Here is a 26,813-nt window from a genome sequence, read left to right as displayed (position 1 = left end):
AAGGAAGGTGCTGGAAATCGGGCCGGCAAACAGGAAATGCTGACTTGGAGATGCCCTGATAGTGGCCCTACTCTAGGACCGCAGAAACTTCTTTCCAGCCCGTGTTTTCCTAGTCTTTGAACTTTGCATGTATTTTACAGACGTGATTCGTGGCCGAGCTGTCTCCCGTTGAAGGCAGACGTTGGTTCTTTGCAGGACAGCCGACCTGTGCCCCACACGTGACTCTGTCGTGCTGACTCCAGCACTAGGAGACACATGACCGTGATTTGAAAATAATATGTTCTTGTCGCTATTATACTGCATTCCTGATTTCATGTAATTTCGTTTTCTTTAATTTATTTTGAGAGAGAGGGTGAGTGAGCAGGGGAGGGGCAGAGAGAAAGGGAGAGAGAGAATCCCAGGCAGGCTCTGAGCTGCCAGCGCAGAGCCTGATGTGGGGCTTGAACCCACGAACCCTGACTTCATGACCTGAGCTGAAGTCAGACGCTTAACCGGCCGGGCCACCCAGGTGCCCCTGCACACAAGTGCCTTTAAGTAAATTATTTGCTGAGGGAGAGGTGAGGCTGGAGCGGGGCTGTGTGGGTGTAGTTCCCCCTTGCTGCTTAAGACCTGTGGCCTTGGCCTCAGGAGCGAGGGACAATAGGGAATTTAAACTGTATTTCAAGGGGGTGCCTGGGTGGCTCAGTTGGTTAAGCATCCAACTTCAGCTCAGGTCATGGTCTCACGGTTCATGAGTTCGAGCCCCGCGTCAGGCTCTGTGCTGTCAGTCTGTACTTAGGCTCAGTCTGTACTGAGTCTGTACTTAGATCCTCTGTCCCTCTCTCTCTGCCCCTCCTCCACTTGTGTTCTTTCTCTCAAAAATAAATAAAACATTTGAAAAATAAGTACATAAACTGTATTTCAAGGAGCAAGAACCTACTGTGTGCAAACCTTGGCTCTCACTCAAACAGGACATGATCTTTGTGGACTCGAGTTCCGAGCATCCTTTCAGGGCTTAAAGGGAGGGAGGAAGATCACCACCGCTGATGTGCCGGGAGCAGGGACAGGGCCAGACAACAGGTTGCCCTTCTGCTCACTCGGCTTTCCCATCCCCGGGCCACTCTTTTGAGAGTGTGACATGACATTGGCGCGGTCCCTCATTCTAGATGGATGCACAGACGCAATGCAATGCCGAGCCTCTGTCCCGGTCAAGGGAGAGGTTCCTCCGGGTGCATTGCTTGCATCTGGGGCCTTCCCACAAACCCAATCAACCAAAGGAGATGTCCAGGAACCATTTGCCTGAGGAGAAATTTTCAAAGCACGGGCCTTCAGGGACGTTGTTTCTTACAGTGGCAGGGGAGGGGGCAGACGGCGGAGAGGGGGCGGCGACGCAGGTGTGTGCCCGAGAGTCAGGGCCCAGATTCGAACCCGGGGAATCGGCCCATCAGCTCGCAGGTCTGGACCGGAGACGTGATCTCTCGGAGCCTTACTGCCTCCGCCACGAGAGGGGGTGAGGATGCCAGCTATGGACGTGTTTGGTGGGGAAAAGGTAGCAGTTCCCAGTGCAGATGCTGGGTGTCCCCCCCCGGAACCCCTGGACATGGGTCGTGGTGTGGCCCCTTGGTATCTCCCCTCTAACAGAGTGAAGGGAATTTACGTCGATGGCAATAGCAGAAGAAACCGTACACGTTACTGGTTCCTGGGAGACTAGGTAAATGAGGTGACGGAAAAGCACGGGGACCCAGGCCTCCCTTCCAAGCCTGACGTGCCCCTTAACCAACTGTGAGTTTTTCCTCCAGCGAGGGAAGCCCTCTGGGCCTCAGCCCAGTCACCTGCAGCAGGGATAGGACACTATTCACCTCTTTAAGGCTCCTCCGGGATTCAAGGGATTCAATGAATGTGAAAGCAACCAGAGGATCTTCAGCACTTAGGTGGGGCTCAACTCATTTCAGTTGAAATACAAGATTTTAAAGCAATGAGAAATTTCTAAAATAGGAGCCCGGTAGGTGGAGCCTATGAGGTTTATCCAGCAGAGGCCAGCTATATAGATGTTCAGACAGTGGTTTCCAAATGTCCCCACATACTGGAAACTCACGGGGATTTTTCAAAGGTACCCATGCCTGACTCCCAGCCCCCAGACGTTCTGATTTCACTGGTGCGGGGTGGAGGGGGAGGGTGGGAGGTGACTTGGGAATCGGGATCTTCAAAATCTGTCTAGATAATTCTAGACAAGCTGTGCATGGAGGTTTGGAAATCCCTATTTCAGAGTTGCATTTTCAGGTCTGTTGGAGGGACTCGGGTGATCAAATCAGTGTTGCCAAATTCTAGGAAGTGCCCTTTAGGATTTGCTGGAATTTTCTTCACGGGTAGCTGTATGTCAGGGAGAGGTAGCAAAAACCGAGGCAGAATTATTCATGCGTACGTCTTTCCCCCAAACCTTCTTTAAAGCTTCCATGCATGTTACAGAGGAAATCCCCTTCCTCTGTGTGAGATGTTTTTTTCCACTGCCCCTAAAAACACCTGCAGAATTGAAATGGCTCTAAAGTCATAGCCCTTCCATTAGAGCAGTTAAGAAGTCAAAGATGGAAGGGAACGGTTTTGTCAATCGAAAGAAGAACTTGATAGAAAACATCATACAGCTATGTGCCTCGTGGCGCACGGGTTATTGACGCCAAGTGGTATTAGACATTACATTATAATAATGACATAATGTTACGTTACATCACATCCACTAACAACAAACCATGAGCCAGGAGGCTAAATTAAAGAGAAGCCACTTAGGCTTAAGAAAAGAATTCAGCTGCTCAATACACTGCCAAATATTTGAAAACGAAAGTCCTCACCCACGCCGCTTCTAAATCTGCTCAAATTGCCCCTTTTCAGGGATATCACAAGGGGACTTTTTTCCCACCTTGAGTGCCACATGTTGACCTTCTGGCAAGAAGAGAGTCGCCTCCGGGGGACCCGGCCCTGCTGCTGACAGGTGACATGATTATCTAGGGGCAGGAGACATCTGTTCAAGGTGCTACACTATGCAGGCTTTCGCGTGGACTTCTGGGTTGGTTCCACGTTCAAAGACCCCCTTCTGCCACTTAGGGAAAGCAGAGAAAAGCAGGAACTCATTTAAAAATAAGAGAAGTAGAGGGGCGCCTGGGGGGCTCAGGTCATGATCTCACAGTTCGTGAATTCGAGCCCCGCGTCGGGCCCTGTGCTGACGGCTTGGAGCCTGGAGCCTGCTTCGGATTCTATGTCTCCCTCTCTCTCTCTGCCCCTCCCGCCTTGTGCTCTGTCTCTCTCTCTCGCTCTTAAAACTAAATAAACATTTTAAAAAAATCAAAAAAGAATAAAAATAAGAGAAGTCTTCATTTTTTTTGTCTTTCTCCACAACTTCTGGTCCTTTAAACACCTTCTTCCATACCCCGGAATAAGCCTGGATTTTGTCCATTAACGGGCACATGTGAAGAAATTATTGCCTAAGTTTGCAACTAACTGCTTTGGCTCAACCTGGCATGATAAAATACAAATTAAATAATTTTAGAACGTAAGGAATTTAGTGAGCCTCTTAGAAAAGGAAGCACGGATGGTGTGTAATTAAAAGTTAAACAGGAAATAAAGAAAACACAGGGACAGCATGCTGTATGTGGCACACAGGCAGGGTGTATGTGGGTTGGGATTTCAGCGCGCAGACAGCTTCTTCCCCGTCCACAGACAGGACCAAAGCCCTGTGAGCGTGCGCTGTGTCCCAGCCACTGTTTTAAACGCTTGTGCAAACGGACTTAATTCTCACCAGACCCTGCATTGTGGATCCTAAGGATCATGCCTATCGTATGGATGCTGAAAGTGAGGTTTTAGAGAAAGTCTAAGTCCTGTGTCGTAGCAGGTGGCAGAACCGGCTGGACCCAGGAGCCCCGGACGGATTGCTGGGAGATGCCCCTGTGCCCTCCCACCCAGGGCCCCCAGCCCAGGTGGGAGAGCTCAGCTACCTTCCGCTGCTGGGCATTTATTCAGGGTGTGGGTGCACGTTCAAGTTCAAATCGATCCGACAATCTTGCCCTGAGAGCCGTTCTGTGTCAGGCACACATCCAGGCAGAAATCAACCAGGCCCATTCCTGGCGGCTTTCGCATCAATGAGAACACTTTTAATGCACATGTAGAGGTTGGAAAAACCCGAGTGGGGCAAAGACCACCGATGAAAAGTAAGGCAGGGGTGGGGGTGCATGTGAGAGGGAGACAGAAGGCAGCACAGGGTCAGAGGTCAGAGAGGCTGGCCGTGAACTTCGGGGCCGCCCCTCCCAGCCATGTGACCTTGGACCACTGAACTGAAGCTCTCTGAGCCACACTGTGCTGTGGTCAGGGGACTGTAGCTCCCCTGTAGGGGGCGGGGCACGGTGCAGCGGGAGGGGCGGGGGCTGGGCAGGGTCAAGGCTGGGCCCTCAGGGAGGGCTGAGAGAAGGCGGCTGCAGGACCAGGATCCTTTTGGTCACGGGGCCGTGTTTCTCAGAGCGTAACACGTCATGGCCCCAAGATCTGTTCAGCAACTGTAGTTTTATCATTATCCTCATTAAGTGCCTATACTTATTCTTTCTCTGGTCTTCGAATCTCTCCAAATGGAAGCGGACACAGAAACAGCCGGAAGGCTTGGTTTGTCCGCAGGCTGGAGCCCCGGAACCGCTACTTCCCTGGAGGCAGAGGGCGTGTCCTTGTGGGAAGAAGGCCCCCCCACCAGCTCGCCCCGGGGGTGGGGGTGGGGGCTGAGAAGGATCTGCTCTTGGCCCCTCCCGAGATGACTGACCTGCGGCTTTGTCACATCCTGCACTCAGGCCTCGGCCTCCTCATCTGTGAAATGGGGAGAGAACCTGTTGGCACACCTCTGGCCTCCCCACACTAGTTTGAAAATCAAATGAGAGCATAGACGGGAAAGCCCTCCAAAAAGGCAGAAGTGTCGGCCGGCCAGCGTAAGGAACTACTATTCATAGCCCCATTCTCTAACCTGGATTGTGGTAAGGCTTTGGGGGTTTTTTGTTTGTTAAAGGTGCCACACGCCACGGCAACAGGCAGGAAGGCACCACCCGCCCCCCCCCCCCCACCCTCTTCCATGTCAGACCTTGGCCAGCACCTGCCTGGGGATCCATTTTGGACAAGTGCTCGTTATTTGCAAAGGCTTCATCGCAGGGATGATTGGGTGAAGGCACAGTAAATGTGAAACCCTGCAAAGTTCTGAAATGAAGGATTACAACCTAGTGGAAGACAGCCCAGTCGGGGTGCGGTGGGGGGTGCCTGGCTGCTTTAGGAAAATAGGCCCGCGGTGTCCGGAAAGCATCAGGCGTGGGGGCGGAAGGCACGGGTTCATGGCCAGCTCGTCTCCAGTGGGCTCTCCCGCCAGGGCACGCGTGTCCCCTCCCCTGCGCCTCAGTTTCCTTGTTGGTAAGACAAGGGGCTGGACCAGGTGAGATGCAGGACAGGGTACCCCAGGAGCTCCAACAGCTGGTCCACTGCAAACCCATTTCCAGCCGCTCTCTCCATTTTCTCAGGAAAGGGCAGGATTTTGGATTTTGGATCCTGACTTCGCACAGATAGGCTGTTCCATAGCACGCCCATAGTTATGTGCTTCGAGTATGCTTTTATAAGACAGTTTGGTCCTATTTTTTATCATCACTAATTTTTCTGTATTTTTTTTTTTTCTGTAATGATCAGATCTGGTTCTACAATAGCTTTAAGCTTTTTTTTTTTTTTTTTTTTTTTTTTTTTTTTTTTTTTTAACGATGAGTACAATCACCAGCAATTTGAAAACCCCGGCCATGTCAGACGGCTTGGTAGCCAGGAAACAAAATCAATTAATGAGGGAAGTTTGACAAACCTTTGCTCTTTTCTGGGAGACTGGTGATGCCAGCAATGGAACCACCTGAACTAGGAGTCGGTGGCCTTGACTGTCTGAAACGTGGTTTCATATTTCCACCATGACTAAGTATCACGAATTGTGGGGAGAATCAAAAAAATAATATCAGGAAGACATTTTTCTTTAAGAAAGTTTATGATGAGAAAGTAAAGGAAGAGTGATACTTGCTTTTGAATAGGATGGCGCTTCCATATCCTCTACTTAGCACAAAGTTAGTAAGTTTATGTGTTTCTGGGTTTTGGATTTTATGCAAATGGCATCATATTGAATTGCCTTTCGGCTCAATGCGGTATTGTAACATCAATAAAATGTTTTATGGGGCACCTGGGTGGCTCAGTCGGTTAGGTATCTGACTCTTGATCTTGGCTTAGGTCATGATCTCAGGGTTCGTGAGTTCAAGCCCCGTGTCAGGATCCGTGCTGACAGTGGGATTCTCCATGTCCCTCTTTCTGCCCCTCCCTTGCATGGTGTCTCTCTCTCTCTCTCTCTCAAAATAAATAAATAAAACTTAAAGAAATATATTTTGTTTAGACATCTACATGTATGTAGTAAAACTAAAAAACAAAGTAAGGAAAAGCACAAAGACTCGTGGCTTCTGGGTTGGGAAGCGAGATCTGGGTGGTGAGGCTGGGAGGCACCCACACATGGCTTAGAAGACATTAGTAAAGTACTAAAACAGTCAAATACTATTTCTTTAGCAAGGCAGGAAAACACAGACTTTTATTTGTTATTTCACTTTATATGTTACCTATGACACTACATATTTATGTATCTATTAATATTTCATAATAAAAGTGAAAACCATTTCTTTGTGTTAAAAGGTTAAGAGGACCTTAAACATGGAAACCGGATTCGAAACAAACTTTGCGAGCCTGGTGGCCCTCTAGTGGCCAAATTGGACAAGTGCAACCAACGTCTTCAATTTCTTTTCCGGGAGCCACGCATAATTTCACTTCCTCAGAAACAGAAATCCACAGCAAGCCGAGGTAGACCGGCCCAAAGTTATTCAGGCTAAATAGGATGTTTTACATCAAATTCTTACAATACTTGCCAAACCCCTCTTCATTCTCTTGGAGGAATGACCCAAGAGAATATGTTTGGATTCTTTGGCCAGCATGTCTCATAAAATGTTGCAAAAGTTAAAGGCACATTTCAAAAGAAAAAAAACAAAATAAATCTTTAGACCTGTAGGATATTTTTAAGGTGGTTTCATCTTCATATCCTTTTAAAATCTTTAGAATTACTATGTTTAATAGCAGTAACTCCCTTGCAAAATTTATGGAAGAATCACACCAACTGATCCTTCCTCAAGACTCAGCTCAGACGTCACACGCATCCCGTATGTCTCATGAGTGAAAGTGACCTCTCTGTGCTACTGAGCTTCGAAAACACTAAGCTAACTTTTGGGGGGACTTCTTTCATCCTGCTTTTTATCGTAATTATTTGTGTACAGCATTTATCTGCCCTTCAGATTCTTAAGCTACGTGAGGGCCAAGTCTTTGTCTTTTGTATCTTTATGTTACCACAGTTCTTAACACAGTGCCTGGAGCATTTTACAGGCTCCTTTGCCTTTTCCTTTGGGTGTGTTATGTAGAGAGTTAAGTGAGATAAGTTACACAACTATATTTTAACACCAAAGTTAGATTCGAAACATACTTCATAGTTTGCCCAAGTGGTCAAAAACTTTACATAGTCCGAAAAGGTAACAGGGAAATTTAAGACCATTGTGGGAGACGGCATTGCTTAAATTTAACCTGCAACAGAGTAAGTTCGAAGGACAGCTGATGCGAAATGCAACTTGTCTCATGGGCGCAACTGATGTTCAAAAAACAAACAAGGAATCAATTAACATTGAAAATACTGTGGTAGTTCACACTTTGGCTTTGCATGAAATCTGCAAGTTTGTCTGTGTCTCCCGGCAGAAACTGCTGGGATAATATCCATGGCAGTCAGCAACTCAGTGGCTCATGAAAAGAGCACAGGATTTCAACTTCCAGCTGTATCTGGTGAGTCCTAGGGAAGTGACTGACCTCTGAGCCCCCATATTCCCATTGGTGAAAGCAAATATATATGTATCTATATATATCTAGATATAGATACATATATCTATATATATCTAGATATATATCTATATCTATATAATATATATATACATAAACATATTATATATATAGCTTAAAATAGTACACATTAAATGTAGTTATATATTATATATTAAATATATTTTGTATTTATTTTATATAAGATATATACTATGTACAATATATTATATAATATGATATATGTTTTATATATAAAGTTATATGTCATCTTATATATTTCATATATAATATATTATAAATTATAAGTTATACATTATAACTTTATGTTATATTATATCCTTATGTATAATATATTGTATATCGTAAACTGTAAGTTATACATTATCACTTTTAAATTATATCATATCAAATTATATTTTTATATATAATATATATTACATGTTATAAGTTATATATTATATAAGTATATTATATAGAAAAATATATTGTATATATTATCTGTATATTATAAAATATAGATGATATAATATACTTATACCATATATAATATTTTATATATTATGAAATATATAAATTTTAAATATACAAAATATTTAAAATATATAAAGTATATAAAATTTATTTTTATAAAATATATAAATTTTATAATATATGAAATGTCTTTATAGTTTATGTGAATATATTTTTTACATGCATGCAAAACATGGAATATAAGATATATTACATTATTGTGCATCAAGGCACCCCAGTCCGTCAGTGCACAGAATTATGATCTCGTTTGTGGGGAGCTACATTTCTTTTGGGACAGCAGGCGTCTTTCTTCTTAAACTACATTCGATGGCAAGCCATCTTGTATTCCCTCATTTATGATAAAGCCCATCACCGTGTTTCACCCCAAATGGCACTACAAGGGGAGTAATTACAAGTGGAACTCACCGACTTGTGTTTGTATAAAGAATCCTGGAGCCCCGAGGCTTGGCGAGAGATGTGATGTCTCCAAAGGGGTTGTCAACATCATCGGCATTTGTAGACTGCACACAACCCCTGTTTGCGTGACAAGAAAAGAAAACGTGTGTTTCTTCATAAGAAAAACAGAAGAAGAGGTAAACAGTGCCCTAACATTCAAAGGGAATCTTATTTACTAAAATCGATGAAAAACTGAAACAACAACAACAGCAACAACAATAATAATAACCATGATGATAGAACAATTTGCCTTAAAAAACTAAGAAAAGAGATTTCCTCTTTTACAGAGTAACACCTGCCAGGCTCTCGTGATCTGAAGTTTGGGCCAGCATGAGAGGAACAGGTGGGTTGTGTTTTTGTGCAAAGAAAGAAGCTGTTTGTGCAGCCCAGGGAGGCTCCTTCACCGGAGGCTGGCCCCGGGGGGCAAGGCAGGGACTGGCATCCGCCAGAACCAACCGGGCTCCTGTTGGAGATGGGAACCTGGGCAGGTGCCCGGGAATCTGGGGCGCCCAGCCATGTGCCTTCAGGGCCCTGAGACAAGGCGGAGGTGCTGTCAGCCAGAGGGCGTAGTGTCCTTGTCCCATTGCTGGGGCCACTAGTTGGAAAGAGTAGTCAGCTCCATCGTAGGGCAGAAGAGGCCACAGTAATGGCGGCAGCAAGGGCAAAGATTAAAGGCCCAGGGCCTCCATTTTCTTGGATTTACTCTGTTCCAAGGCACCATGACCTGAATGTTTATGCTCCTCCCGTATTCCTGTGTTGAAATCCTAATGTCCAAAGGTGACGGGAGCAGGAGGTGTGAGGAGCTCAGGTCACGAGGGCGAAGCCATCGGAGTGGGATTAGGGGGCCCACACAGCCCTACTACTGTGAGGACACAGTGAGAAGTCTTGTGACTTCTCCATGGAGAGCCACATTTAAACTCAGAAGAAAAAGGAGACACATTTTCCCGTACTTAGTGTTAGGGAGCACGTCGTATCTTCCGCATCGAGTATAAAAGCCTTTCTGGTTGACAACACCCAATATTAGGAGCATCCAGGGTATTTTACTTCATAAAATAACCAATTTGGGGAAACAGAAAAAATGCCGCTCCCCCTTTCTTTCTTTTATCATAATCTTTAACAAATCTGTGATGAAAGTCCTGACATTAAGCAGGCTCTGGGCTGGCAAAACGTTAGAACTCTGTTCGAAAGTATAAATTGTCTTAAACAATAAATTACAGACATGACTGAGCTGAAAGCAATTACAATTTAGATGTAAATCTAGTAATTTTTAAAACATTAAGAAACGGTATCACTTACGTATAAAGAGGGATGTATTTGCTTCTGGAACTTGGACTCACACTGAGAGAAAGAGAAAATGTGCACAATGGAGTTAGTGATGTTCACTTAATAAGCATCCAAGGGTTACAGTATTTCTCTTATTGATACCTCCTGGGATTTAATCTCTTTGGAGATGCCTCCTGGGAATTAACCTCTAAAAGTTTGTAATGTAGGGGCTCCTGGGTGGATCAGTCAGATAAGCATCCGACTCGGGATTTTGGCTCAAGTCATGATTCCACAGTTGTGAGTTCAAACCCCATGTTGGGTTCTGTGTTGGCAGTGTGGAGTCTGCTTGGGATTCTCTCTCTTCCTCTCGGCCCCTCCCTAGCTCTCTCTCTCTCTCTCTAAGTAAATAAATAAACTTAAAATAAAATAAAATAAAATAAAATAAAATAAAATAAAATAAAAAATAATAACATAAAAGTTTGCAATGGTAAACAGAGGTGATTTAAAGATGTAGTTTTAAGTGAAAAGCCAAAGCAGAATAAACTGACTCCAAGTGTCATGGACACACATGTCTTTGCTTGCTTTCTCTTTTTTTTTTTTTTTTCAATCTTTATTTTTGAGAGAGAGAGACAGCATGTGAGCAGGGGAGGAGCAGATAGAGAGGGAGACACAGAATCCGAAGCAGGCTCCAGGCTCTGAGCCATCAGCACAGAGCCCGACGCAGGGCTTGAACTCACGAACTGCGAGATCATGACCTGAGCCAAAGTCAGACACTCAACCGACTGAGCCACCCAGGCGCCCCTTTGCTTGCTCTCTTTAGCCCTATTTCAGAGCCTCCCCTCTTGGGTTACCCCCACCCCCTATTTTTTAAGGAGGCTTCACGCCTAGCACAGAGCCCAACATGGGGCTTCAGCTCATGACCCTGAGATCAATGCCTGAGCTGAGATCAAGAGTCAGACACTTGGGGCGCCTGGGTGGCGCAGTCGGTTAAGCGTCCGACTTCAGCCAGGTCACGATCTCGCGGTCCGTGAGTTCGAGCCCCGCGTCAGGCTCTGGGCTGATGGCTCAGAGCCTGGAGCCTGTTTCCGATTCTGTGTCTCCCTCTCTCTCTGCCCCTCCCCCGTTCATGCTCTGTCTCTCTCTGTCCCAAAAGTAAATAAACGTTGAAAAAAAAAAAAAATTAAAAAAAAAAAAAAAAAGAGTCAGACACTTAACCGCTTAACCGACTGAGCCACCCAGGCGCCCCCTAGGTTTCCCTTTTGCTGCACACCTCCTTAGTGATTGGTGGGGCAATATTTGGCAAAGCCCCTGGTTTGCTGAGACACAGAATCTTCATGTTGAGTGGATCCTACTGACCATCCAGTCTAATCCTCCATGGTGGAGATGAAATGGCCATAGCACGGAGTGCAGTGACTTGCACAAGATCCCCGTTATTTACAACCTCACAAGGAACTCCAGGTCTATTTTGTATTTTCCCCACACCCACCCCAGAATCAGCCATTTCTCCAAGGGTCTCACAATTTCTTTGATCGGAGAATGGTGATTCAAAGCCAGCATGTGGGTGCTAGATATGGTTGTGGCTGCTGGGGTGTCCCTGCTCCCGGGTCCTCTGAGCAGACAGAGCTAGGGATGGGTGGATGTGTAGGAGTCTGTGTATACCCGCATATTTATGTCTATTTCTGTATCTGCTATCTGTATTAAAGTAAACGTGAGTTCACAGGATACGTCCTGATCATCTCTTAGCCTTTCTCCCCTACTTACCCGTATTTCCTCCTGACAGCGTGAAACTTGCTTCCTGTTACCCACCAAAAGTTTCATTTTGTTCAACCCTATATGTCAGAAGTATTAGAATCACCAACCCACTTCCCTGCGGGAACACACCCTGCGGGTACACACGTACCACCTGGAGTATAGCGCTTATATGCCATGCATTCCTTTTGTCTTTAGCCTTACATTTTTCGGTCAAAATACTATTTCCAGATTTATTAGGGCCCAGCCTTTTTTAAAACCACCCGGTTTTGCCCCCATCCACTCAAGTGTAGTCATGTCATTTATTTGTAGCACAGATTCATTTGTCACAATCTGCATTCCATCCTGGATTCCCCCAGCACCCTGGGCAGGAATGTATGTAGATACGTATTGGTGTTTCCATGTATGTACTTAGTTCACGTTGCCTTCAGTAAACTTTGTTCTTTGTGGTGGTTAGTTCTCTGGGTTTCACAAACACAAAGAGTCATGTGGCCACCATCACAGAACCATACAGAACAGTTCATGACCCTAATGTTCCCCTTATAGGCTCTCCATGCACATCCCTTTCCCCCTTCCCAACTCCTGGCCGCCATTTTTCTATCCCCTTCCTGTGGTTTTGCCTTTTCCAAATGTCATATAAATGGAGTCATACAATATGTGACCTTTTGGGTGTGGCTATTTTCACTGAGCAAAATGCATTTAAGATTCACACACACCGGGGCGCCTGGGTGGCTCAGTCGGTTGAGTTCGACTCAGGTCATGATCTCACGGTCCATGAGTTCGAGCCCGACGTAGGGCTCTATGCCGACAGCTCGGAGCCTGGAGCCTCGTTCAGATTCTGTGTCTCCCTCTCTCTGGCCCTCCCTTGCTTGTGCTCTGTCTCTGTATCATAACTCTCTCTCTATTAAGAACAAATAAACATTAAAACATTGGTTGTATACTCATGTATATGTTTATCCACTGTATACTTTTCCACTGGCCTGTTGAAAGATACCTTTGTTGTTTCTAGGTTTTGGCACTCTGAGTACAGCCGCAGAAACATTCCCATACAGGTTTTAGTGTGGGATCCTCAGTGCAACCTTTGCATAGACGAAGGTTGCAGGATGAGCGGCATTCTTGAAAGTTCGGAGATGTGGCCTACTGACGAAGACATAAAGCTTTTCATTCATTGGATGGTTTCTTATTTAAAAAATGCAACGATTCGTACAAACTGGAATACAAATTTTTATCATCTGCGTGAGTTATCTGCCATTTCACCACGTGATGTAAATAAGATACTAATAAGGTATTTTTGTTAGCGCTCATGTAATGTAAGAACGGGTACCAATGCCTTCCATCTTTATTCTTTTAAAAGATATTTGAATATGATCACAGTGACATCAGCTTGCTTTGTTTTCGAGAGTCTTATATTTTTTGAGTGTCATACTCTTTTTTAAAAAAATGATTGCCGTTCAACATATATGCTGGAATCTATTTTTTATATTGGGATGTTTTACACATTGGCAAAACATATTTTAAACAATCCTTATCAAGAAAATTACACATTATTTTTAGAATATGGCTCGGCAAAATCTAAGTTTGCTGACAAGATAACATTTTTCTCAATATTGTCACTATTTGTAACAGTAGACGTGGCAGTTCAACTCGATTATAATTTGGCACATTTTCACCTCATCTTTTTTTTTTTTTACTGATATAAAAATTCATTTTTAAAGGACAATTTATTTTTAAATAGTTGTGGCATATCTCATAGTCTAAATTTTAAGGAGGTGTAAGAAAAGGCAGGCAGGCATCGCTGAGCAACTGAGACAGATTTGGGTTCTCTTTCCTGTCCCAGGGATGGAAGTTTGAGGTCTCTGGAATATTCTCTAGAGGATACGCCCCTCAGCCCCTCTCTCACCCGTGGGCTGGAGCACCAGACATATTTTTTTTTTAATTTTTTTAAATATTTATTTTTGAGACAGAGAGAGACAGAGCATGAGCAGAGGAGGGGCAGAGAGAGAGGAAGACACAGAATCTGAAACAGGCTCCAGGCTCTGAGCTGTCAGCACAGAGCCCGACGCGGGGCTCAAACTCGCAGACCATAAGATCATGACCTGAGCCGAAGTGGGACGCTCAATCGACTGAGCCACCCAGGCACCCCATGGAGCACCAGATATATTAATGACAAAGATGTTTTAGTGAAAAATTTAGTAACGAGATCATGAGGAGATAAAACTTACAAAGTCACTGGCTTGATGGGTGCCAAGAAAGATCTTGTTTGAAATCTGTCCCAGAGTCCACCAACCATCTAAAATCGGCATCAAAATGAAGGACATAGTTAATGAACAAGTTACCGTAAATTCTCGTATATAATCTCTAGCGCTCTTAACAGTCCCCAGCGCATCAATGGTAAGCCCCAGGCTCCCAACAGAACGCACTCCCCAAGCATCCTTAACACTTCGGGGGTTTGCCCCAGAGCCCCTCTGGTCTCTGCTCTGCTCTCAGACCCACAGTTTCCCAGTTTGTTTTCCCACAGCTGGAATCTGCCTCATCATCCAACTCCTTTGGATTGAAGTCCTGACAAAGGTCTCATTTTTTTGTTTTTGACATTTTAATTTATTTTTGAAAGAGAGAGAGATAGAGCATGAGTGGGGAGGGGGCAGAGAGAGAGAGAGAGAGAGACACAGAATCCGAAGCAGGCTCCAGGCTCTGAGCTGTCAGCACAGAGCCCGATGGGGGGGGGGGGGGCTCGAACCCCCAAACTGTGAGATCGTGACCTGAGCCGAAGTCGGATGTTTAACCAACCGAGCCACCCATGTGCCCCAGAAAAGGTCTCATTTTTTTCATCCCAGAGATTATGTTTCACTTGGATCCACCTAGGTTCACTCTCTGCAGCCCCAGGCTGGTCTCCCCTTTTCAGTCCTGCCCAGACCCTGAGCTTTGAACCTCATCTTGCTGGGGAGAACTTTGGATCCTGGTATGATTAATTAAATGCCAAAGATAGGTTGAAAAAGTGACCAATTTTCAAAAGATGTAAAAACATTTTAAAATAGGTGAGAGATTCTTAAAAACAGCCGTAAGAATCAAGGCACGTGCAAATCCCGGGCCGAGACTTTATATTATTGTAGTCATGTTTTTCCTCTCTCGCTGCCATTTTTCTCTATAAAAGCCAAAAAAGTTTTTCAAAATAATGTGGGCTTCTCACCCTGTGGTTCATGAACCTCTTAAGAGCCCCTGGTTAGAACCGTATGTCAATAGAATAATCTTCCTCTTTAGCACTATGTTATTTTACATCGCAAAGAGCTACATTATGAGAGGTGGCCCCAGTGCTTGTCAGACTTCTGCAGGGCGAGGAACAGAACCACAGGAAGAGAGGTCAATGGAAGGAGGAGCTAGATGCTTTGCAGGCAGAGAGCAGGGACATCTAATCCAGGGTTGGAAAGGTAAAAGTGAGGTCCAAGATAACACCTGAAAGATTCACGGGATTTGGCCTGGAAAAAATGGAATACTGAAGGCAACAGAGCCCTGTTTCCAAAACAACATGGTGTGTTGAGGAAGAGTATGGCCCATGAGGACTCCACTGAGGTTCCGCGTAGAAAGTGATGCAGTAGAGCACGGTGTGGGGGTGGGGCTGGAGAAGCAAGAGGAACACAATGTCGGGGGCGGGGCAGGGGGGGGAAGAGGGGAGGCTGAGTGGGGGCAAATAACAGAACTGGAGACATGGCCTGTCAAGGAGCGTGGCTTTCACTTCATAAAAGTGATGCGTTGGCTCAGTTGGTTGAGCATCCAAGTCCTTGATCTCGACTGAGGTCATGATCTCACAGTTTGTGAGATCAAGCCCTGTGTCTGGCTCCGCACTGTCGTGGAGCCTGCTTGGGATTCTCTCTCTCTCTCTCTCTCTCTGCCCCTCCCTCGCTTGTGCCCATGTGCTCTTTCTCTTTCTCAAAATAAATAAACTTTAGAAAAAAGTCCAACATAGACAATGTTAAAATATTAAAACAGGGAACTTAGTTCCATAAGTGTACATATTTATGCGTGCTTTCCATATTTCTTACAATAGAATGAGTATTAAAGTTTTGGACTTCAGCTTAGAAATAAATGCATGGTTGCGAAAATGCAACTTTATATATAGGAAAAGGAATGATGCCTGTGCAATTAAGGTCCCTGGTCACTGACCTGGGTTATTGCTGGTACCCCTTCATATCTTTTCCGTGTAAAGCACTGTGAAATCGGGTCAGCAGCTTTTTCCACTGTTGTTTCTTCTGGATCGAGTTTCGGTGGTAGCATCTTATCCCAAGGAACAACTTCATAAGCTCTGTGAAATTAAATAATGATATTTTATAAAAAATGCATATTGCAATTGGTATGAATCATCGTGGTCTCATGGCAGGCAGGTAATTCTAAGGTGTCCCCCAAGATTCCTGCCCCCTAGGGGTACATGTCATATATAACTACCTCCCGTCTGGCGTGGGCAGAGCGGGTAAGTATGACAAGAGGTCACTCCTGCGATACTCTGTATGGCAACTTTATATGGCAAAGGGATTGTGCCCATGTGATTAAGTCCCCTAACTGGTTGACTTTGAGTGAATCCAAAGGTGGGCTTTCCTAAGTAGGTCTGACCTAAACAGGTGCCTCCTAAAAAGAGACAATAACACATCAGACACTCTTCAGCTGTCCTTGAAGACACATCTCACGAGCCCAGCAGCTGGAACGAATGGAATTCTGCCAACAATCTCAGTGCTCCTGGGAGACAAGGATCCAGCCCCCGCTGACTCTCCAATTCTAGCCTGAGAAACCCCAAGTCTTGAACCCCATTGGGGCACGCTTACATTCTGACCACAGTCTTGTGGTCTAAAGCTGATATATGTGTGGTCATCTGCTACACAGCAGTGGAAAACCAATGCACCTATTTATATACATCTTATAGTTGACACAAAAGAAAAATCATTTGACCTTCACAGCAGGGCCAAAAGACCATTAACTGACAAATAAACAAACGATGGCTTAGAGAATGGAATTTGTTTGCTTAAGGTCGCTCAGCTACTGGTGGTGGATGTCAGGATGCAAATGCAAATTATCCGCCTCTGAAGAGGGAGCCACGTTCCCGTTGTCCCACCACACCAATGGTACAAGGAGTCCAGCCATCTTAGTAAGTGCGAGGATTGTATACGTAGGATTTGTATCTAAAGGTACCATCTTTAAATGGTATTTCAAGTTTTGAAAGTTCTGCTCTTTTTGACAGATATACATGACCGATGCAGTGAAATAGACTCCAAACAAATATTTATTTGGAAATTACTATATTTCAAGCACTGTGCTAGGTGCTTGGGATAAAGGAGCAGATAAGAAACAACATACAGGGGCTCCTGGGTGGCTCAGTCTGTTAAGTGTCTGACTCCGGCTCAGGTTATGATCTCACAGTTCATGGGTTCAAGCCCCATGTCAGGCTCTGTGCTGACAGCTCAGAGCCTGGAGCCTGCTTCGGATTCTGTGTCCCCCTCTCTCTCTGCCCCTCCCCTGCTCATGCTCTGTCTCTCTCTCTCTCTCAAAAATAAACATTAAAAAACTTTTTTTAAAAAAATACACAACATACAAATTATATTTGCCACCTAGGAATGATGTGAGGATTCAATAAATTAATATCTGTGAAGTCAGACAGCACAGTGATGGCTCCACAGTGTGTTTGTCGGCGTGTATGTTTTCAACTCACTCAGTCCGAAAATTCCCGAAGGAAAGCTAACTCTCATGAAATATTTTTAATTGTAGCAAAAGCTTAAATGGTGCACTTTTCTGACACAATATCTGGATAGTGTAGTCAGAAATTAACCTGAGTTGAATTGAGTCTTCAAAGATGCATCTCGGTTTGAGCCTCTGATACATTTCATGAATACTTTATGGAGTTTTCCATACAGGGTACAAAAGTTTTTTCCCTAAGAAAACTTTTATATGATATATTTTGTTCCTTTTATTTTTTAAATGTTTATTTATTTTGAGAGAGAGAGTGCAGGAGGGAGTGGGGGAGGGGCAGAGAGAGAGAGAGAGAGAGAGAGAGAGAGAGAGAGAGGCAGAATCCCAAGCAGGCTCTGGACTGTCAGCGCAGAGCCTGATGTAGGGCTCGATCTCATCAACTGTGAGACTATGACCTAAGCTGAAATCAAGAGTTGGATGCCCAACCAACTGAGCCACCCAGGCGCCCCCAATATATTTTAAAAGAGATTATCAAATAGAATGATTTAAAAACAAAAGAAAGAAACAAACATAAAAAAAATTCTGAATAAAGCATCACAAATTTAGCCAAATCATTAACTGTTTCTCAAATGACCACTGGAACTTTTTCTGATAGAAACCAAGATGAGAATACAGTAAGGGAAGGGCGCCTGGGTGGCTCAGTTGGTAGAGCAGGTGAGCATCAGACTTTGGGTCAGGTCACGATCTCTTGGTCTGTGAGTTCAAGCCCCGCGTTGGGCTCTGTGCTGACAGCTCAGAGCCTGGAGCTTGCTTCGAATTCTGTGTCTCCCTCTCTCTCTGCCCCTACCCGCCCCCCTCAAAAATAAATAAACATTCAAAAAAATACAATAGGGGATAAAATCAAAATCCAGAGAGGAAATCAGAGGCCATTTAGTTATAATCCTTCATTTTTAAGATGAGAAACTTGAGGGCCCAAAAGAGTGCAGGCTGCCAAAGCCCCAGAGATGGCAGGTAGAACCGGGGATCTCACCACCGGCTCCCAGGCTGTCGACATCTTCTCCAGAGCTCTTTTCTCAACTTGCTCTATGGTTCCGGAATCCAGCTCCATATCATGTATTTCTTCTTTTTTTCAATGTCAATGAAGTTTATTTGGCTTTTTTGAGTAGTGCTCTTAAAGCATCGCAGCTTGGTAAACAGTATAAATTAGTACAGGCATCTTCATTAGAACAGTCATACAAATTAGTACAGTCATTTGTTTTCTCATGAGTTGCTAAAAAGATGCAGCCTATTTTTTTTAACGTTTATTTTAATTTTGGGAGGCTGAGAGAGAGAGAGAGAGAGAAAATGAACGGGGGAGGGGCAGAGAGAGAGGAGACACAGAATCCTAAGCAAGCTCCAGCCTCTGAGCTGTCAGCACAGAGCCCGACATGGGGCTTGAACCCACGGACCGTGAGATCATGACCTGAGCCGAAGTCAGACACTTGACCGACCAAGCCACCCAGGTGCCCCAAGATGCAGCCTATTCTAACAGGATAAATATTTTTACCACTTGGCGTTAATGAAGGCTCACACACGAACAACGTTCTTCGTAAGGAATAAAAGAAGCTGTGGCCGAGACCCCAATGAAAAGAACTGTGTGGAAATGAAGGTTCCCATACTTTTTGAAGCCGTTTTACAATGGGGAGACAATGCACGCGATCTTGTTGCAAACTTGCCATACAGACTTGTAGCGATTTTGCTGACTCATTATCTGTTGTAGGCTGAAATAGGGGTTAGAACGAAAATCATCCCTAATTAAAAGCTGGCACTGTTCACAGAAAAAAAAAAAAAAAGTAGGATTTTGCCTTTGAATCTGCAAGTGTATGTTCAAATCGAATTTGCCTCTCCTTCCCCCAGCTCAGCCGCAAAATGGGCTTGAAGTAACATTCTTTACAAAGCCTTCATTTTCAACTCGATGCAAGCTAAGCAAAGATGATTGAAACCCAAGCTTGCACAACGGACGGGCATCTCCCAGAACATTTCTTAGGCACAAAACACACAAGAGGAAGGGCTGCTCGGTGACATTTTCATGAACAAAATGGCACCATGTTCGTCAACAAATACCCGATGCTGTTTTCTTCTGCTAACAAGAGTTGCAGAGAAAGAGAGAGAGAGAGAGAGAGAGAGCATGATTCTGATTTTGATCCCACGTTTCTTATATACTCTTTATATTTTTATAAGCCGCCTGGGAAAATATCCGATCATATGTATATTTCATGAACTTGTTGGGTGCTGGGTGTGCCATCGGTAGGAAAGAAAACCACGAAGCTGGAATCTGCAGCACGTCAGTGGGGTTCAGCACAGTGTTGGGAGGGAGGGGTTGGGGGGGTGGGTGCTTTGCCGGGTGCACACACATCCTTATCGGTTCTCCACTCTCTGTGGCCCTGCTGACTTCAAAAAGCCCACTGGGCAATTGCAATCACCCCTTCCCAGTGCCCATCGTACTTGGCCATTTGCGGTTTCACTCCCTACACCCTTTGCGTGCCTGCCAGTTCACACCTGTCTCTAGGACATGACCCCCCCCCCAACACACACACACACACACACACACACACACACACACACACACACACTTATTTCTCTAGCTTGGACCTTTCTCCCAAACCCCAGACCCGCACACCCCACTGCCTACTTGCCATAGCCACTTGGATGTCTCATGAACATCTTTATATTCAGCTCTTCTAAAATGCGCTTCTGACCTTTCCCTCCGAACCCGCTCCCCTGCTTCCAACCGTGTTGAAGGAATGGCAATCAATCTCATCTCCATCCGGCTGCTTAGCCCGAAGCCTTGGAATTGTTCTTGACTCCTATTTCCCTGACACTCACGACCTCCAATGTGGACATTGTGTCGGCTCTACTTTTAAAACACATCCAGGAGCCAGCCACGGCTGACACCTTCCTACCACCTTCCCAATGAGCCGCCCTTACCCGACCTCTAGAGATGCCTCCCAATTCTCCCTGACCCAATCAGTTGGCTGGGGACACAGCGGCCACCATGTTGCTTTCCTATGCAAGTCTGATCTTGCCGCTTCTCTGCTAGACCTTCACTTCCCTCACAGATAAAGCCCTGGTGTTTACAGTTGGTTAAAATGTTGGGGCGCCTGGCTGGCTCAGTCGGTTAAGCATCCGACTTCAGCTCAGGTCATGATCTCACAGTCTGTGAGTTTGAGCCCCAGGTCAGGCTCTGTGCTGAAAGCTCAGAGCCTGGAACCTGCTTTGGATTCTGTGTCTGCCCCTCCCCTGCTCATGTTCTGTCTCTCTCTGTCTCAAAAATAAATAAAAACATTAAAAATTAAAAAAAAAATGCCCCTGGACATCAGCTTCTGGGCACTCCCTGCTTTTTGCCATCTTCTCTTCCTAATGTCCCCCTTACTCTGTTCCAGGTACCCTAGCCCCCCTCTCTTCCCTGACCCTATGCACATTTCCGACACAGGCTTTCCAAACGGCTGTATATTCCCTCTGCCTGGAAAATGCTCGTTCCAGACATCTGCAAGTCAGTCCCTTAGGTCTTCTGAGCTGCTCTCAAACCCCATCACTTAAGGAGCCCCCCCTCCCCACATCCTATTCACTACGGAAGCCTACCGTCCATACACAGGACGCTCCAGATGCTTCTTCCCAGTCTACCTTTTCTCTTCTATGTTTCCACGTCTTCTAGGATATGAGCTATTTATGTGTTATGTCTGTCCTTATTGTCCGTCTGCCTTTAGAATGAGAGCTCTTTGAGAGCAGAGATCTCCGTCCGCCTTATTCCCTGACGAACCTCACAGCCTAAGGCACAGACACATCGCAAAAGCTGAATATGGTTTTTGACTGCGTGAATGAACCCCTTCAGGCTTTCTCTGCTCTTGTTTTCTATGATGCTGTACTCTTATCTCCTCCTCTCACTGACCATTTCTTTTATGTTTTGGTTTTATGCTTCTATTACCCGTAGATTTTCTTTAAGACTCTCCCTTGACCTGTTTTATTTCAGCCATCAGTGTGAGTAAATATCTGTGTCTGATGTTTTCTGAATTACTCACAGCATCCAGGACATTGTGGACACAAAGGGGGATGTGTCACAAAAGATGAAAGAAATACCTTATTTTTAATTTTAATTTTGTTATTTTAGAGAGAGAGAGTAGGGGGAGGGGCACAGGGAGAGAGAGAGAGAAAGAGAGAATCCCAAGCAGGCTCTGTGCTGAGCGCAGGGCCTGACTCGGGGCTCGATCCTACAACCCTGGGATCATGACCTGAGCCAAAATCAAGAGTCAGGCACTCAACCGACTGAGCCACCCAGGTGCCCCAGAAGAAATACATTTTTAAATCAAAACTCTACTGGGAAAAATGCTTACTTTTGTGTTGAGGACCTGTAAAATGAGTCCTTCGCGTTATATTTCCTGTTTGGCTGTAAAAGTGATTCTCCATCCTCCTAGAAGGTGTGAATAATAAGTGAAAGGAGATCAGATACACATGGGAATTGCTAATGTTTTCTACAAACATGCTTTCTTTTTTCCTTGTTCTCCATTTTTCTCCTTTCATAGCACCCCTTCCACAGACCAGGCTTAATGCTTCCCTATTTTCTTCAATTGTCTTGGAAACTTACTTTCTATGTATGGTCTCCTAAGTGATTAAGTTAAAATTTACAACATGTGTATTCAAGTTAATGGAAAGTCACATTTTTATGAGAAAGCTCTTGAATTTTAAATGCTGGCAAATGATGTTTTTAGCACCATGTAAATAAAACATCTTAAAAAGTCTAGGGGCGCCTGGGTGGCTCAGTCAGTTAAGCGTCTGACTTCGGCTCTGGTCATGATGCCACAATTCATGAGTTTGAGCCCCATGTCGGGCTCTGTGCTGACAGCTCAGAGCCCAAAGCTTGCTTTGGATTCTGTGTCTCCCCCTCTCCCTGTGCTCTGTCTCTCTCAAAAATAAACATTTAAAAAAAACTTTTTTAAGTCTTGTGTGACTTGTCTTTTAACAATAGGACATTAGCTCTGATACACTTCCCCTTTCCTACCTTTCATCTTATTTCATTGAAATTAGTTGATTATTATAATTATTAATATTAATTATATAATATATTATTATATTTTAATAATATATTATATATGTAATTAAATATATATTATTATTATATTCTAATTGTCATTAGAATCTTTAAGTATTACTATTCATTTAAATTTTCCACAGTATTTTGCCAGTGGTTCTTTGTCTACTTCTGCTACTGGTACCCAATTTGTTCTTTCCTGGTTCCACTCTCTTTGGCTGGAGTTCAATTTTCAGTAATTCTTTCAAGGATACAAACTTCTAGCTTTGTTTCTGAACTAACTCATCCTCACTTTTTAATACTGTTCCAGGTGAATTTAGAATTCTAGTTTAATGGCTATGATTCTTTGGTAACCTACATACACCTCATTGGCTTCTGGATGGTTATTGTTGCTTTGGAAGTACACGGAATATAATTGTCTGCAAGTATTCTGCATCCCCGTCCCCACCCTCTGGCAATATTTAGGATATTCGTCTTGATTTTCCCACGGAGAAAATGTGTTTAGGAGAAGGTATATTTTTTCATCTGGCTAAAGACTCGTTATGTTTCTTTAATCTCAGAATGCATAACTTCCCCCAATTTGGACAAATCTCCATTGTTACCCTTTTATTGCCAATGGATTCTCTTTATTCTCTTCTTAAGAAGTTCCCATCAGGCAAATACTAGACTTTCTCATTCTGTCTGCCATCTTTACCTTCCATGCTACCACTGTCCACTTTCCTGTTCACAACACTTCCTCCTTCCCCTATTTCTAGTCTCTGTTTAAACCTGTTTGTTGTATTTCTTTAAATTTCATTAAAGCTGCATCTAGTGAGGGGCGCCTGGGTGGCTCAGTCGGTTAAGCGGCTGACTTCGGCTCAGGTCACGATGTCGCGGTCCGTGGGTTCAAGCCCTGCGTTGGGCTCTGTGCTGACAGCTCAGAGCCTGGAGCCTGTTTCAGATTCTGTGTCTCCCTCTTTCTCTGACCCTCCCCTGTTCATGCTCTCTCTCTCTCTCTCTCTCTCTCTCTCTCTCTCTGTCTCAAAAATAAGTAAACGTTAAAAAAAAATTTAAAAAAAAAGCTACATCTAGTGAAATCATGTAATTGTTCTGTTGCTAGGCTGAATTCTATATATAGTTTTTTTCATTTAGAAAATTTTTTTAATTTTAATATTTTAGTAATTTTGCTGTGGAAAATAAAATTCCATCTTGGAAGAAAGAGAAAACTCCTCTGGCATCTTTATTTATGTATTACAGTGGGCCAGCCAGTGAAAATCCTGGGCCTTCCATGTGGCTCATGGCTTAGTCATGATATTGATAGAAGAGGGTTTAGTTGTGTCTGCCACGCTCTGGCTCAGTGATTTTTGGAGTTCTTCTGGCGCTTGTACAAGATACCCTTTGCCTCTAAAAAACACAGTTATAACTCGCTTATAATGTGAGTTTGGCAGAAGACAGACTGGAGGGGCCACTGTAGTAGCATCTCCAAATATTAACATTTCGTTCCAAGCGTCTGCGTCGACACTTTGACAAGTTCCATTGTGAATCACCACCAAAGGTACGAATGGCAAGTTGTGCCTGCAGATGGTTTCCACTTGGGTGCAGAAGACCCCAATACACCGTCTCCTTCCACGCAGAAGACCCACTGCCCTGGGCTCTATCTTGGCCAACGTAGAGGCTGCAATGGCCAATCCCAAACCAGCTCCCATCGTTCCCAAGGTGCCAGCAGCAAGCCTGTAACGAGGAAGGGCATTTGGAAGCAGGGTGCGTCCAGCGTCCATTATATTTGCTCCTTCACGTACCACAAAACAGTCTCTGTGTACCTGTTCTTGCGCATGGGAGAAGGCTGTGTAATCACCCACAGGCAGGGATTTGGGAGAAGCTAATTCCTGTGCTATTTTGGCCCGTTGGAGGTTATACCCAGCATGGAGGAGGCGGCCCCCTACATTCCTCTACCAGACAAGACAGGCAGATTCCTTCCATCCTACACTAACACATTTCTTGGAAGGATCTTCCCTGCTCTTCATTTTTTTTTTCCCTCCCAGAGTTTTCCACCACTTGCTCTCTGGAAGACACTGCCCTGGTGTTTCTATCAAATGGTTCTAAAAGCTGTTTGGTGAACATTGGTGACTCCCGGCAAAGTCACAGCAGGCCTTACCTTACCCCCCAATTCTTCTGTACAGGTATCAACCATGTGATTTCACTCACAAGTGGAATTTAAGAAGCAAAACAAACGAGCAAAGGGGGGAAAAAAGAGGCAAACCAAGAAACAGACTCTTAACTATAGAGAACATACTGATGGTTACCAGTAGGATGAATTATTACTGATTGAGTTTTGAACGTTAAGGAAATATTTTCACTCTTGACATAAACCTCCTTTGATCATAATATACTGACCTTTTTATATATCACTGGTTTTGATATGTTAATACTTGGTAATAATTTTTGTGTCTCTGTACATGAAGAATATTAGTCTGTAATTTCCTCTTTTTTTAATTTTTGTAATGTCTTTGTCTGGTTCAGGAATATTAGTTAAGTCAGACCTCTAAAACTAGTTGCAAAGTGTGCCTTCTATTTTCTGAAATAACTTACATTAGACTGATGTGATTTCTTCCTAGGATGTTGGACAAAATTCAGCAACGAAATCATCTTATCCTAGGGTTTTCAGTGTGGGAAGATTTTTGATCAGAAAATTAAATTCCTTTAATAAATCGGGGGCATTCATTTCATAATCAATCGGGGGTGTTCCATTTTATTTAGTATCAATTTTGGTAAATTGTATTTGTAACGAAATTTGTTCATTTAACCTAAAATGCTAAACGAATTGGCAAACTATATAGTTTAGGATATTTTCTTATTTTGCTTTCAGGATCAGTAGTAATAAACTCTTTAATTTCCTATGTTGCTAATATATGTTCTCTCTCTTTTTCTTGATCGTACTAATAAAATGTCTTTTATTGATCTCTTTCCTTGATCTTTCTAAAGAAACAGCTTTTGGTTTAAAGTTTTCTCTCATGTAGCTTTTCTCTTTTCCATTGATCTCTACTCTTTAATTCTCTTTCTTTTTTAAAAAAATTGTTTAAATTTTTTTTTTTTTGAGAGAGAGAGAGAGAGAGAGAGAGAGAGAGAGCACAAGGTGGGGAGGGGCAGAGAGAGAGGGAGACACAGAATCCGAAGCAGGCTCCGGGCTCCGAGCTGTCAGCACAGAGTCCGACAAGGGGCTCGAATTCACAAACCATGATATCATGACCTGAGCCAAAGTCAGACGTTCAGCTGACTGAAACACCCAGGCTCCCCTCTTTCTTCTTGTTTAATTTAACAATTCTTGTGTCTTAATTATTAATTACTAATTTTCAGAACCTCCTTGTTTTCTAATATAAGGATAAAAGGCTAATATTGTTCTTTTCAGCAGTGTTTACTGCATCATACAAGATTTAATAGGTTATAGTTTCATCATTGTTCAGTTTAAAACATTTTCTAATTTTTCTGGTGATTTTTTTCTTTGGCCCATGGATAGTTCAGAATTGTGATGTTTAATTTTAAAACATTTGATGCTTTCCTGAACATCTTATGGTGAATTATTTTTAATTTAACTCTGTGGTGGTTTGAGAAAACAAGTAGAATTATTTCAATACATTTAAACATATGAAGATTTGTTTTATGCTACAACATACGATTACAGTGAATATGTCACGTGCATCTAATATGCTTTCTATTCACTTACTTTCAGCTGATCTGTATCTTCATACTGAAAGCGTACCTCTTGTAAATAGCATATAGTTGTGTCTTGCTTTTTTAATCCATTCTGATCATCTCTGCCTTTCAGTTGAAATGTTTAGTATATCACCATTTTTTTTTTTTTTTTAAGTAACCTTCACCACAGTGTGGAGCCCAACGCAGGGCTTGAACTCATAGTCCTGACATTAAGACCTGGGCTGAGATCAGGAGTGCGACGCTTAGCCAACTGAGACACCCAGGCCTCCTTGACACATTCTTTAAAAATCAAATGACAATGTAGTAGATGGCTCCGTTTCTGGACACTGTTTTCCATTGCTGGGTTTGCCAATCACTTTGCCAATTGGTGCTGATTATTTCAACTTCACAGTCAAACCTAAAATCAGAGAGCACAAATCCTCCAACTTTATTTTTACTCAAAATTGTTTTAGCTTAATTTTAGGCTTTTCATGTCATAGAAATTTTATAATCC

At 43.8% G+C, this 26,813-nt stretch overlaps 1 protein-coding gene, 1 long non-coding RNA gene and 1 pseudogene across 6 annotated transcripts in view; 1 reads left to right on the top strand and 2 right to left on the bottom strand.

Moving 5' to 3' along the window:
- Positions 1-26,813, bottom strand: part of SPATA48 (spermatogenesis associated 48) — a 53,490-nt gene that overhangs the window by 6,176 nt on the left and 20,501 nt on the right. For 3 of the 5 annotated variants that reach the window (XM_047849131.1, XM_047849133.1, XM_047849132.1), the window contains exons 3-7: positions 21,936-22,012; positions 16,054-16,192; positions 14,118-14,185; positions 10,180-10,221; positions 8,854-8,961 (exon numbers count right to left, since the gene is read on the bottom strand). In XM_047849131.1, the coding sequence (XP_047705087.1) occupies positions 8,854-8,961; positions 10,180-10,221; positions 14,118-14,185; positions 16,054-16,192; positions 21,936-22,012 (434 nt within the window). Of the gene's footprint in view, positions 1-4,557; positions 4,659-4,771; positions 4,816-8,853; positions 8,962-10,179; positions 10,222-14,117; positions 14,186-16,053; positions 16,193-21,935; positions 22,013-26,813 lie in introns of those variants that run through there. The other 2 variants (XM_047849134.1, XR_007150202.1) reach the window with 2 other exon arrangements.
- LOC125160303 (uncharacterized) lies at positions 4,849-9,011 on the top strand. Its single transcript, XR_007150203.1, has 3 exons — positions 4,849-4,979; positions 6,697-7,881; positions 8,874-9,011. It is a non-coding gene; the product is annotated as an uncharacterized LOC125160303 (long non-coding RNA).
- Positions 23,854-24,800, bottom strand: LOC125161104 (2-hydroxyacyl-CoA lyase 1-like; annotated as a pseudogene).

The sequence above is a fragment of the Prionailurus viverrinus genome, chromosome A2, assembly GCF_022837055.1.
Source record: "Prionailurus viverrinus isolate Anna chromosome A2, UM_Priviv_1.0, whole genome shotgun sequence".
Classification (NCBI taxonomy): domain Eukaryota; kingdom Metazoa; phylum Chordata; class Mammalia; order Carnivora; family Felidae; genus Prionailurus; species Prionailurus viverrinus.
The sequence above is the reverse complement of the archived record's forward strand: the minus strand, read 5'-3'. Positions and strand labels throughout refer to the sequence as shown.